This window comes from Gadus macrocephalus, chromosome 11 (assembly GCF_031168955.1).
Source record: "Gadus macrocephalus chromosome 11, ASM3116895v1".
Classification (NCBI taxonomy): domain Eukaryota; kingdom Metazoa; phylum Chordata; class Actinopteri; order Gadiformes; family Gadidae; genus Gadus; species Gadus macrocephalus.
Window position 1 is genome coordinate 1195179 of NC_082392.1, and position 13295 is coordinate 1208473.

The 13295-nt window shown below is 52.1% G+C and overlaps 2 protein-coding genes across 2 annotated transcripts; one reads left to right on the plus strand and one right to left on the minus strand.

Moving 5' to 3' along the window:
- Positions 1 to 444: 444 nt before the first annotated feature.
- srrd (SRR1 domain containing) lies at positions 445 to 3471 on the minus strand. Its single transcript, XM_060065692.1, has 6 exons — positions 3314 to 3471; positions 3151 to 3191; positions 2831 to 3039; positions 2457 to 2555; positions 1539 to 1690; positions 445 to 730 (listed from the first exon to the last, which is right to left on the minus strand). The coding sequence occupies exons 1-6, from the start codon at positions 3469 to 3471 to the stop codon at positions 463 to 465; spliced, it is 927 nt and encodes a 308-aa protein (XP_059921675.1). The 3' UTR covers positions 445 to 462.
- Positions 3472 to 3587: 116 nt separating this feature from the next.
- On the plus strand, positions 3588 to 13210 carry tfip11 (tuftelin interacting protein 11). Its single transcript, XM_060065636.1, has 15 exons — positions 3588 to 3725; positions 4065 to 4284; positions 4705 to 4885; positions 5228 to 5387; positions 5797 to 5924; positions 6106 to 6258; positions 6560 to 6742; positions 7053 to 7232; positions 7703 to 7837; positions 8209 to 8312; positions 10023 to 10191; positions 10492 to 10735; positions 11427 to 11569; positions 12135 to 12300; positions 12710 to 13210. Exons 2-15 carry the CDS (start codon positions 4076 to 4078, stop codon positions 13051 to 13053), a joined length of 2499 nt encoding a protein of 832 aa, XP_059921619.1. The 5' UTR covers positions 3588 to 3725; positions 4065 to 4075; the 3' UTR covers positions 13054 to 13210.
- Positions 13211 to 13295: the final 85 nt, after the last annotated feature.

Consider the following 13295-nt stretch of genomic DNA (forward strand, 5'->3'; position numbering starts at 1 on the left):
TCCTCCTCCTCCTCTCAGCTCCCCCTCAGCTCCTCCTCCTCCTCCTCAGCTCCCCCTCCTCTCTGCTCCTCCTCCTCCTCTCCTCAGCTCCTCCTCAGCTCCTCCTCCTCCTCTCTGCTCCTCCTCCTCTCAGCTCCTCCTCCTCTCCTCTCAGCTCCTCCTCCTCCTCAGCTCCCCCTCAGCTCCTCCTCCTCCTCCTCAGCTCCTCCTCCTCCTCAGCTGCTCCTCCCCTCCTCCTCCTCCTCCTCTCAGCTCCCCCTCAGCTCCTCCTCCTCTCCTCCTCTCCTCTCAGCTCCTCCTCCCCTCCTCTCAGCTCCTCCTCCTCCTCTCCTCCTCTCAGCTCCTCCTCCTCCCCTCCTCTCAGCTCCTCCTCCTCTCCTCAGCTCCTCCTCCTCCTCTCAGCTCCTCCTCCCCTCCTCTCAGCTCCTCCTCCCCTCCTCTCAGCTCCTCCTCCTCCTCTCCTCAGCTCCTCCTCCTCCTCCTCAGCTCCTCCTCCTCCTCCTCCCTCCGTATGATCTCCAGGTCGGGGCAGTGTTCGTACCGCGGCTCGGCGGCCTCGGCCCAGGTGCATTGTGGGAGCTGGCTGAGGCGGCCGGGGGGGAAGGTGATGAGCGCCGTGTCGTTGAAGACGTCCAGCAGGCGTGGCGGGCAGGGCAGCGGACGCTCCTCGCACAGCGCCACCGCCTGGTGGAGGAAGAGGTAGTCCCGCCGCAGCTCCCGCTCCACCGTCCTGACGGGGCACAGCGGGGAGGGGGGAGGAGGAGGAGGAGGAGGAGGAGGAGGAGGAGGAGGGAGAGGGTGGAGGAGGAGGAGGGGGAGGAGGAGGAGGAGGAGGGAGAGGGTGGAGGAGGAGGAAGAGGAGGAGGGGGAGGAGGAGGAGGAGGAGGAGGAGGAGGGAGAGGGTGGAGGAGGAGGAAGAGGAGGAGGGGGAGGAGGAGGAGGAGGAGGAGGAGGGAGAGGGTGGAGGAGGAGGAAGAGGAGGAGGAGGTGGAGGAGGAGGTGGAGGAGGTGGAGGAGGTGGAGGAGGAGGAAGAAGAAGAGGACGAGGACTGCATTAGACAACAGGATTTTAAACACTGTACAACTAGTGGCTTTTATACACCCATTCACCCATTCATACTCTTATTCATACACCCCAATCATTCAGCTATTCACACAACCATTAATTCAACCCATTCATACACCAGAAGCAGCAACCACTGCATACATACACCCATTCATTCACTTATTCATACAACCATTAACCCATTCATTCGCCCACTCAATCACCCATTCATCCACCCATTCATAAACCCATACATTCATTCATACACCAGATGCAGCGTCAGCCATGCAAGGAAACAGCCCGCTGGTCAGGAGCAGTCAGGGTTAGGCGTCTTGCTGAGGGACACCTTGTTCAGGGATCGAACCAGCAACCTTCGGGTTGCAAGGTGATCAGGTCTACCTCTTGAGGTACTGCCATCCACCCTGGACCGTTAACGATCAGTTTGTACACGGCCTACTTCATTGAACAACGTGTACAGCTGTAGTGTACACACCTCTCCTGGATGCCAGAGAAGCTGTTCCCTATGATGGTCAGCAGAGGTAACGTTTCTCTCTCCCAGTTCCTCCACAGCAGGTTGTTGTAAAGCGCTTTCCCACAATGCATCAGATAGAAGATGGTCGGCCTCTTCGTCAATCGCTTCCCCTCCTTAGAACAAGAATTATTACACACCGATGTGATAGAGCATTAACAACACATACTGAATATTATGTAAGGTTATGGAACCCCATGTAATAACACAGGGTTAAGGTTAGGGGTTAAGGTTAGGGATGGGGTTAGGAGTTAAGGTTAGAGATAGGGGTTAAGGTTAGGGATAGGGTTAGGGGTAAAGGTTAGGGATAGGGTTAGGGGTTAAGGTTAGGGATAGGGTTAGGGGTTAAGGTTAGGGATAGGGTTAGGGGTTAAGGTTAGGGATAGGGTTAGGGATAGGGTTAAGGTTAGGGGTTAAGGTTAGGGATAGGGTTAGGGGTTAAGGTTAGGGATAGGGTTAGGGGTTAAGGTTAGGGATAGGGTTAGGGGTTAAGGTTAGGGATGGGGTTAGGGGTTAAGGTTAGGGATAGGGTTAGGGGTAAAGGTTAGGGATAGGGTTAGGGGTAAAGGTTAGGGATTGGGTTAGGGGTAAAGGTTAGGGATAGGGTTAGGGGTTAAGGTTAGGGATAGGGTTAGGGGTTAAGGTTAGGGTTAGGGGTAAAGTTTAGGGATAGGGTTAGGGGTTAAGGTTAGGGATAGGGTTAAGGGCATAATAGGGTTAGGGCCATAATATAATTAAGGTTAGGAATAGGGTAAGAGGTTAAGGTTATGATTAGGGTTAGGGGTTGGGGTTAGAATAGGGTTAGGGGTTAGTTTGGTTAGGCTGTTCCATAATGTAATGTCACATAAAGTATGCCCCGGTATCTCCTCACACCCTGTGTACCTCGTTCTCGGTGAGAACCGAGAGATCCAGTTCTCGGAGCACCTCCTTCTCTCCTGCCGAGAACACGGGATCAAACACCCAGCACAGCCGAGGGGGGATCTACAGAGAAGGTCATGTGACACGATGCGCATCAAACCGGTTCCGCAAGACAAGTCGCAGCACTGATTAAAGGAGGTGGTGAATCCCAAACACCGACCTGAGAACATTCCATTGGCTTCTGGCTCAAACTTATGAACGCTGTCTCTTAGTGTAAATCATATAATATTATTTCAAAGGAAAGCCTTTCTGGTTTGGTGTGGATGAAGCAGTACTGAATGGGACTGTGTTGTGTGTGAGATCCAACGGCAACAAGGGGACCCCCTGCTTGATCTGACCTCCAGAGCCTCAAGCAGCAGCAGCATCATGGCCAGCTGGTAGCGCGCTGAGACGCAGGAGGAGAAGGAACCCAGGCCGTAGCAGACACACTCCAGCCCGGGAGCTGTCGTGCCAACGCTGCCTTCCTCCTGCTGGTCCACAGGTAGCTCAGGGGCGCCACCATCTGGTGAAGGTGCTGCGGCGGTCGCTGACCTCGACAACAACCGCTCTGAGGGGACGGGTTCAGTCACATGTTTTCATTGTGTCTCCACCAATCAGTTTAATTTTGACGAGGCTGATGAACTTGTATTTTCATGATAAATAACGTAATCTTACTCACTTTTCCAATCAAGCCAAAAGTCTTCACATCTCAACTCAGACCTACAGAAGAGGGTTAGGGTGGATTTATTACATGGGCTTGTGGTGGAAGTGATTGGAGGACTGTGGGCACATTTGATTCCCTTTATATATATATATATATCAATGTGACTTATTATACTCACATGGTTTCTCTTATCCGCAGAATGGTTTTGTTGGTGTTGAACTCATCCTGACAACATCCCTGATGCTGGGGGGTCAGGCTCACCTGTGGCGCCTTGGACCTCCGCGGGGTTCCCTTCCTCCTCCGGGCCACCTGCCACTCCTCTGCCTTCTCACTCATACCTCCAAACACATTCACATTCAGTCAGATCTGTGTTGTCATGCGTTCACATGTTCAGCAACAGAGGGGCGATTACTTATTGTAGAACTCGGGTCGGACCGCCTTCAGTGTAGCACATGTCGTTACTCTTCCGGTTGAGCAGACGTCAACCGGAAGTGGTCGTGCTGGTGTCGTTAGCCGCGATAACAAACCCTCGTTTATCGTGTAAAGTGATAAACTAAGACATTTATACGCCGGATAAGGCGAGGATTCAGGTGAATAACGTTGGACTACTCTGTCCGTTTATCATCAACCTCCTATGCGCATTAATGTCTCAAGTGGTGCTTATTTAGCCTCATGTGTTCAATAATGTGGACGTTACTCCACCAGACTCTTAACTTATTTACTTTCATTACATTATAATTAATAATTATCTACTGTGTAATGATGCAATAATCGGGTTTAATTATAGTACATTTGCTTGTACTGATTGTTGTATGATTTCAACACTTTGCCGCTTGTATTCATGTAACATTAACGTCATTCGCCCTCATCGTGTGCTGTAATATGATATAAATAATATAAAATAATATTTTGGCATTTCCGATCTTCAGGCAGTTTCGTCATGTCCATGTCCCACCTGTACGGTCGGAGGACCGAGGAGGACGACGGGGTGGAGATGGAGAGCTTTGAGGTGACGGACTGGGACCTGGCCAACGAGTTCAACCCGGAGCGGCGCCGCCACCGGCAGACCAAGGACCAGGCGACCTACGGGATCTGGGCCGACCGCGACTCCGATGACGAGGGGGAAAGGCCCAGTTTCGGGGGCAAGAAGTAAGTCAGGCTTTGACCCACCATTTGATCCGAAATTGCTTGAACGGATACTGTAGCCTGACACGATGAAACGCAGGGATGTATGCGGTGCGTCTTCACATATTCAGCGTACACAAGTCATGGAAAGTGTGTGTGGGTCGGAGTGGAGGCATGAAGTAAGTCACGCTTTGACCCATCATCCCATCACGAATGGCTCAACCAGATACTGTAGCCTGACACGACACATGTATGTTGTGTCTTTACATTCAGCGTGCAGCACTGATCATGGAAATTACGTCTGCTGAAATACAAACTAAAACATCAACGCAAAAGTAGAGTTAGGAGTAATCTTGATGTGTAGAACAATATATATATACTGTACTTCTGACTGTCCATAATCTATGACGAATTGGTTCCCATACTGTCGGGTTTCCCCTTCAGGTCCAAGGACTACACGGCCCCGGTGAACTTCATCAGCGCCGGTCTGAGGAAGAGTGCCGCGGAGGAGAAGAAGCAGCAGCAGAAGGACCCCGAGGACTCAGAGGAGTCGGACGATGGAGGCTCTGCTCCTCCTCCTCCTCCGCCTTCATCACGCAGGGCGGCACCTAAAAAACTTCAGACGGTATTTGTATAATTCACATGTTTACATCGTTATACATATGTTGATGTTATGTTTAACTTTGCTACAAGAGTTGTGATTTTAATTTGATTGTCTACTTCAGAAAATTATTCATTGTGATTGGACGTTGTCATTTGACATCAGAGTTGAATCAGCAGTGGCATAGGTTACAGTGGAATGGTGAACAATTTAACAGTATGCTGTTGTCCCTGTGAATCTATTCTGCGAAATGTACAAACACGACCATATTCTGTTTTTATGTTCTTTAATAATTCTCTCTTTTCTCGAACTGCCTACTTGTTAGTTTAATTCAGTGACCCCGGTAAAACACAACTCTTTTTCCAGGGAGAAAATTTCCGTGGGAACCAACCCCAACGGTTTGCCGGAGGCTTGCGGACAGGACAGGACATCGGGAACTGGGAGAAGCACACCAAGGGGATCGGACAGAAGCTCCTGCAGAAGATGGGCTACCAGCCTGGCAAAGGCCTGGGGAAGAACGCTCAAGGTGTGCGGGTCTGATGAGACCAGCGTTTAGACAGCGTTTAAAGGGGACATGTTATATCCCTGAGGTGTGAGTGTTTAGCCATTAGTGTTAGCCGTTACAAGCTGTTATGTAAATGTGCAGCTTCTGTTCTGACACCACAGGTGGGCGTGTCCAGCTAGATGTGTGCTGGATAGATCAGTCTACCAGTCTAACCCAGTGGACCGTAGCAAACGTCGCTCATCTATCCGTCACACATCTAGGTGGACCCGCCCACCTGTGATGTCAGAAGCGGCACATTTTCAAAACGGCTTGTATCGGCTAATCACACTTACCTGGTGGTATAATATGTCACCTTTTAAAATATAAACTGCAACACATTGAAGTGAATGGATGTGCTGGAGACGCCTGACATGGCGCTTTGTCGCTGCAGGGATCATCAACCCCATCGAGGCCAAGGTGCGGAAGGGCAAGGGCGCGGTCGGGGCGTACGGCAACGAGCGCACCCAGCAGAGCCTCAAGGACTTCCCCAAGGTGGACTCGGAAGAAGAGGAGGAGAAGGTACGTCTTCATCATTTAAACTAATAACACTTCAATGAAACATGCTCTGATACCTAATGGCTATTGGCTACTCTACTCTGTCCAGCGGTTGTTTCCTAACCGGCGTGCGCTGCTCCCTCCTGAGTCTTGGAGGGAAGCGTCCGCTGTCAGAGCCTAACCGCAGGGTTCCTCTCTCCTCCAGGAGTTCCAGAAGGAGCTGGGCCAGTGGCGGCGGGACCCGGCCGGGAAGAAGAAGCCCAAGTACTCGTTCAGGACGGTGGACGAGCTGAAGGCCAAAGGCAAGCTGGCCGGACGCAGCGCCGGGACCCCCGCTGGGGAGCTGGCCCAGGTCAAGGTGGGTGCACAGGGGACGCCTCGACTCCGGCGGGGGTCCCCGTAGAGGAGGAAGAGTAGCAGCTCATCCTTAGAGGAGGAAGAGTAGCAGCTCATCCTTAGATGAGGAAGGGTATCAACTCATCCTTGGATGAAGAAGAGTATCAGCTCCTCTCTCATGTCTAATTTTGACATTTGCACAGCCACACATTATCATTTTGCAAATTAGTTTTATTTCTGATTCTATATTTATATTTTAATATCTTCCTGTCCAGCTGTTCTACTGTCTGTGATTGTGACGGCGCTCTCTGTCTCCCTGGTAGGTGATCGATATGACCGGGCGCGAGCAGAAGGTCTACTCCAGCTACAGCCAGATGAGCAGCAAGCACAGCGTGCCAGAGGAGGCCCTGCCCAGCCGGGACCAGAGGCCCTCGGGCTTCACCCTGCCGGAGCTGGAGCACAACCTGCAGCTGCTGATCGACCTCACCGAGCAGGACATCCTGCAGGTGGGGCCCGCCCGCCCACCGGGGCCCGTCGTTGTGTGTGTGTGTGTGTGTGTGTGTGTGTGTGTGTGTGTGTGTGTGTGTGTGTGTGTGTGTGTGTGTGTGTATACACATATATAATTGTTAGTTGATATAGTGTGTATTGATCTTTTACATTTCTCCTTCCTTCTGCCGTGACACCTGAATGACCCATCTGGGTTCATACCGTCTCATCCCCGAGGGCTCTGCCCTATGCTCGTGAGGAGCTCTCTGTTGGTTCTGATCTAGAACTGTTCTCTCTCTCTCTGCCTCCCCTCGTGAACCCCCCCCCCAGTCGGCCAGGCGTCTGCAGCACGAGAAGGACATCGTGGTGACGCTGAGCCACGAGGCCTCCGCCCTGCAGAGCCGCCTGGAGGTGGAGCAGGACGCCATCCGGAGGGTGGAGGCCGTGCTGGAGCTGGTGGAGCGCTTCCAGTCTGGGGAGAGCCCCCCTGGGGAGGGACCCAGCCTGCAGGTACCTACCGCTCCAACACGAACCTATATATCTAGATTCATATACCTTATACCAATACACAGGAGGCCTATGCTAAAATACTTCATGTTGATATATATACGTTATACTAAAATATACTAGCTAAAAAATACAGTATATTAATATACTTTATATAATATACGTTATATTACGTATAGTAATAAGCGTTATATTAATATACCTCATGTTAGTATATGTCATATTAATAAACATTATACTAATAATCGTTATCTTAATATACTTTGTACTAATATACTGTACATTATATGAATATCCGTAAGGTTAAGATTCGTTGTATCAATATCCGTTATGCAAATATATGTTCTCCTAATATCCGTTATATTAACATGCGTTATGCTAATATCCATTCTGTGATGTATTTCCTGTTCTGTGATGTATTTCCTGTTCTATGATGTATTTCCTGTTCTGTGATGTGTTTCCTGTTCCTGTAGGAGTGCGCTGGGATCTTCGAGACCCTGCAGAAGGACTACTACGAGGAGTACAAGGTGATGGGGCTGGCGGACCTGGCCGTGGCCGTGGTGTACCCCCTGCTGAAGGACAAGCTGCGGACCTGGGACCCCCTCAAAGTACGGCCTGTTGACATCGGTTAAACGTGTTGCCCCCAGCGTCCTCTAAATATTCTAGTAATAACATCATTTAGTAATGTAAGAGTGTGCAGCAGAACATGTTCTGCGGATTAGTTGTTAGGGTTAGGAGAGAGCTGGTCAGAGATCTCTGACCGGCACAAAATCCAGGACCGCTGTTGTCAGAAGTCCTTCTCTGTGATTCTTTGTAGAGTTGATGTTGCAGTCCGCCATTGTTTCCCAACTCGCACGCAGCAGTACTCTGCTGTATCAGAACACCGCGAGCCTACAGACGGTTTCCCATTGGAAATGAAGTTATTGAGCTTCTGAAAGGGGTTTACTCACCCCAATCCCCTTGCTGTGTTGCGTGGTAGGACTGCACCTACGGCCTGGAGGAGGTGGGGCAGTGGCGAGCGCTGCTGGAGTCCAGGCAGCTGCACTCCAGCAGCCCCGACTCCAACATGGACCCTTACCACAGGTGAGAGGGCCCCGGGGACAAGAGTCTGGGCTGATGATGTTCAGTGATGGTAGAGGACTGTGTTGCCCTCAGCGTGTGATGTGGTGTTGAACTGTTCAGTGATGGTAGAGGACTGTGTTGCCCTCAGCGTGTGTGATGTTGTGTTGAACGGTTCAGTGATGGTAGAGGACTGTGTTGCCCTCAGCGTGTGATGTGGTGTTGAACGGTTCAGTGATGGTAGAGGACTGTGTTGCCCTCAGCGTGTGTGATGTTGTGTTGAACGGTTCAGTGATGGTAGAGGACTGTGTTGCCCTCAGCGTGTGTGATGTTGTGTTGAACTGTTCAGTGATGGTAGAGGACTGTGTTGCCCTCAGCGTGTGTGATGTTGTGTTGAACTGTTCAGTGATGGTAGAGGACTGTGTTGCCCTCAGCGTGTGATGTGGTGTTGAACTGTTCAGTGATGGTAGAGGACTGTGTTGCCCTCAGCGTGTGATGTTGTGTTGAACGGTTCAGTGATGGTAGAGGACTGTGTTGCCCTCAGCGTGTGTGATGTTGTGTTGAACTGTTCAGTGATGGTAGAGGACTGTGTTGCCCTCAGCGTGTGTGATGTTGTGTTGAACGGTTCAGTGATGGTAGAGGACTGTGTTGCCCTCAGCGTGTGATGTGGTGTTGAACTGTTCAGTGATGGTAGAGGACTGTGTTGCCCTCAGCGTGTGATGTTGTGTTGAACGGTTCAGTGATGGTAGAGGACTGTGTTGCCCTCAGCGTGTGTGATGTTGTGTTGAACTGTTCAGTGATGGTAGAGGACTGTGTTGCCCTCAGCGTGTGTGATGTTGTGTTGAACTGTTCAGTGATGGTAGAGGACTATGTTGCCCTCAGCGTGTGTGATGTTGTGTTGAACTGTTCAGTGATGGTAGAGGACTGTGTTGCCCTCAGCGTGTGTGATGTTGTGTTGAACTGTTCAGTGATGGTAGAGGACTGTGTTGCCCTCAGCGTGTGTGATGTTGTGTTGAACTGTTCAGTGATGGTAGAGGACTGTGTTGCCCTCAGCGTGTGATGTTGTGTTGAACTGTTCAGTGATGGTAGAGGACTGTGTTGCCCTCAGCGTGTGTGATGTTGTGTTGAACGGTTCAGTGATGGTAGAGGACTGTGTTGCCCTCAGCGTGTGATGTGGTGTTGAACTGTTCAGTGATGGTAGAGGACTGTGTTGCCCTCAGCGTGTGATGTTGTGTTGAACTGTTCAGTGATGGTAGAGGACTGTGTTGCCCTCAGCGTGTGTGATGTTGTGTTGAACTGTTCAGTGATGGTAGAGGACTGTGTTGCCCTCAGCGTGTGTGATGTTGTGTTGAACTGTTCAGTGATGGTAGAGGACTGTGTTGCCCTCAGCGTGTGTGATGTTGTGTTGAACTGTTCAGTGATGGTAGAGGACTGTGTTGCCCTCAGCGTGTGTGATGTTGTGTTGAACGGTTCAGTGATGGTAGAGGACTGTGTTGCCCTCAGCGTGTGATGTGGTGTTGAACTGTTCAGTGATGGTAGAGGACTGTGTTGCCCTCAGCGTGTGTGATGTTGTGTTGAACGGTTCAGTGATGGTAGAGGACTGTGTTGCCCTCAGCGTGTGATGTGGTGTTGAACTGTTCAGTGATGGTAGAGGACTGTGTTGCCCTCAGCGTGTGTGATGTTGTGTTGAACGGTTCAGTGATGGTAGAGGACTGTGCCTCGCTGTGTCCCCAGGCTGCTGTGGGAGGTGTGGCTCCCCGTGATGCGCTCCTCCGTGTCGGGCTGGCAGCCTCGCGCCGTGGGGCCCATGGTTGACTGCATCGAGGTGTGGGCCCCGCTGCTGCCCGTCTGGATCGTGGACCACCTGCTGGAGCAGCTGGTCCTACCCCGGCTCCAGAGAGAGGCAAGGCGCTCCGCTTACTGTCGGCTCTCCCAGCGGCTCCCAGACCTCTGACCGCATCGTACTGGTTCTGTTGGTCCTGGGGGGCCTGTGAATGTCACTGCGCTGTTGTCTTTAGTCGTGTGTTACTGCGTGTGTGTCTTGTGTGCGTCTGGTTAGGGAGTGTTTAGTTACGTGTACGATGTGCACTTTATTCTAGGTTGTGTTTAATTCGTCAGATTTGTATTTGCTTCAAAGTAAAAGCCTGTCTGACCCGGTGCGTGACGAAACGTGTGGTACTAATGAACCGGACGGGGCGTCCAGGTGGATACCTGGAACCCGCTGACGGACACGGTGCCCATCCACTCCTGGATCCACCCCTGGCTCCCGCTGCTGCAGGCCCGCCTGGAGCCGCTGTACCCGCCCATCCGCAGCAAGCTGGCCAACGCCCTGCAGCGCTGGCACCCCAGCGACACCTCGGCACGCCTCATCCTGCAGCCCTGGAAGGACGTCTTCTCCCCCGGGGCCTGGGAGGCCTTCATGGTCAAGAACATCCTCCCCAAGCTGGGTACGGCCGGGCTGCTGGGACCTGGAGGGGTCTGGGGGGGTCTGGGGGGGTCTGACGGCGATGGGTCTAGGGGGGTCTAACGTTGATGGGTCTAGGGGGGGGTCTAACGTTGATGGGTCTAGGGGGGTCTAACGTTGATGGGTCTAGGGGGGGTCTAACGTTGGTGGTTCTAGGGGGGTCTGGGGGGGTCTAGCGTTGGTGGTTCTAGGGGGGTCTAGCGTTGATGGGTCTAGGGGGGGTCTAACATCGATGGGTCTAGGGGGGGGTCTAACGTCGATGGGTCTCGGACCTGAGGCCAGAGATAACGGCCTCAAAGATCTAGTATCAGTTCAATATCGTTAGCCTTGTAGCATACTTGCCTGAGTCGTATTTTAAGGTTCATCTCATATTTAGTGTCAGTAATGCCTAGGTCAAATAAATGAATCAGGCAGATGGTGATTATGGAATGTAGAAAGCCCTCTGATTGGCTTAGGATACAGCCAATCAGTCACAGTGAATCAGCAGCGTCAGGAGTGTAGAGATGGGTTAGCTATCACAATTTAGCCAAAATAGAACTGCGACCATTATGCTATGAGGCTAAATCCTAATTATAACATTAGTCACAGGGAAACCTTTGGGGTGTGATGTTGATGAGGGGGTGCTGGCTAGGAGCAGGGGGCTTGATGTGTGGTCCCCCTCTGCCCCCCCACAGCCCTGTGCCTCGGGGACCTGGTCATCAACCCCCACCAGCAGCAGATGGAGCCCTTCCACTGGGTGATGGACTGGGAGAGCATGCTGTCCCTCTCCAGCCTCATGTCCCTGCTGGACAAGAACTTCTTCCCCAAGTGGCTCCAGGTTCGTGAACTAGAGGGGCTTCGATTACCTTTGTTATGGTGGAGCTCAGGTCGGTGAACATTAAGGGGCTTTAGATTATCTTTGTTATGGTGGAGCTCAGGTCGGTGAACATTAAGGGGCTTTAGATTATCTTTGTTATGGTGGAGCTCAGGTCGGTGAACATTAAGGGGCTTTAGATTATCTTTGTTATGGTGGAGCTCAGGTCGGTGAACATTAAGGGGCTTTAGATGATCTTTGTTATGGTGGAGCTCAGGTCGGTGAGCATTAAGGGGCTTTAGATGACCTTTATTATAGTGCAGCTGTAGCTCCGGCTAAGGCCGGGTCATCTGGTGACCGGACGGTTTCTGGTTCCCCGGCTCCTCCGAGCTGAGTGTCGAGGTGTCCCTGAGGCAGACGCCTCCCCCTCACTGCTCCAGACCAGCTGGCTGTCTGTCTGGAATGGAGGACACCGCCGGCGCCGTTTGAATGTGGGAAACGTATGGAGGTTTGAGTGGCACCAGAATAGAAGACTAAACATTCAGTCTGTTTCTGTGATACCCTGGTTTGTCTCGGCCCGGCTCTCCAGGTGCTGTGCTCGTGGCTGAGCAACAGCCCCAACTACGAGGAGATCACCAAGTGGTACCTGGGCTGGAAGAACTCGTTCAGCGACACGCTGCTGGCCCAGCTGCTCATCAAGGACAAGTTCAACGAGGCCCTGGACATCATGAACCGGGCCGTGGCCTCGGGCGTGGGTAGGTGGACCAACCCTGGTCCTGGTCCTGGGGCTTCAAACCCACTCAGCCTTCGTATACAAGTGCATCGGTGGAGAGATGTAGAAGAAGAAATATTAAAATGTGACACTGAACTTTTACACTGTGAACTGTTACACAGTTGACTTTTACACTACTACACTGTTACACTGTTAACTCTGGACTCTCTCCCCTCTCTCTCTCTCTCTCTCCCCCCCCCTCTCTCCCTCTTTCTTCTGCTTTCTCTCCCCCTCTCTCTCTCCCCTCCTCCCCTCTCTCCCCCTCTCTCTTCACCTGTCCCCCCTCTCCCTCTCTCTCTCCCCTCCTCCCCTCTCCTCTCCCCCCTGTCTCCCCCTCTCCTTCCCCCTGTCTCCCTCTCTCCCCCTGTCGCCCTCTCCCTCCTGGCCACCAGGGGGCTACATGCAGCCCGGCGCCCGGGAGAACATCGCCTACCTGACCCAGACGGAGCGCAGGAAGGACTTCCAGTACGAGGCGCTCCAGGAGCGGCGCGAGGCGGAGAGCGTGGCCCAGCGCGTCAGCGCCGGCCTGCCCACCAACTTCAAGGACCTGATCCAGGCCAAGGCGGAGGAGAACAACATCGTGTTCATGCCCCTGGTGGCCAAGCGCTTCGAGGGCAAGCAGCTGTACACGTTCGGCCGCATCGTGGTCTACATCGACCGGGGGGTGGTGTTCGTCCAGGGGGAGAAGACCTGGGTGCCCACCTCGCTACAGAGCCTCATAGACATGGCCAAATGAGCTACTGTCCACGGGTTTTCATACTCGTCTTGTAATGCAATGTATAGTGTTTTTATTTTATTCAGGGGGGGGGGAAAGTATTTCTTTATGATTACCAACTGCAAATATTGAATTTTGTTTGTGTGTCGATGAGCCATGATTAAAAACTTTGATATTATGTGGTCGACTGTTTGTTTCAATATATTTCTTTATGACAGTGGTCAGAGCATTAAAAACATGATTACTATTCGGTAATCTAAAGG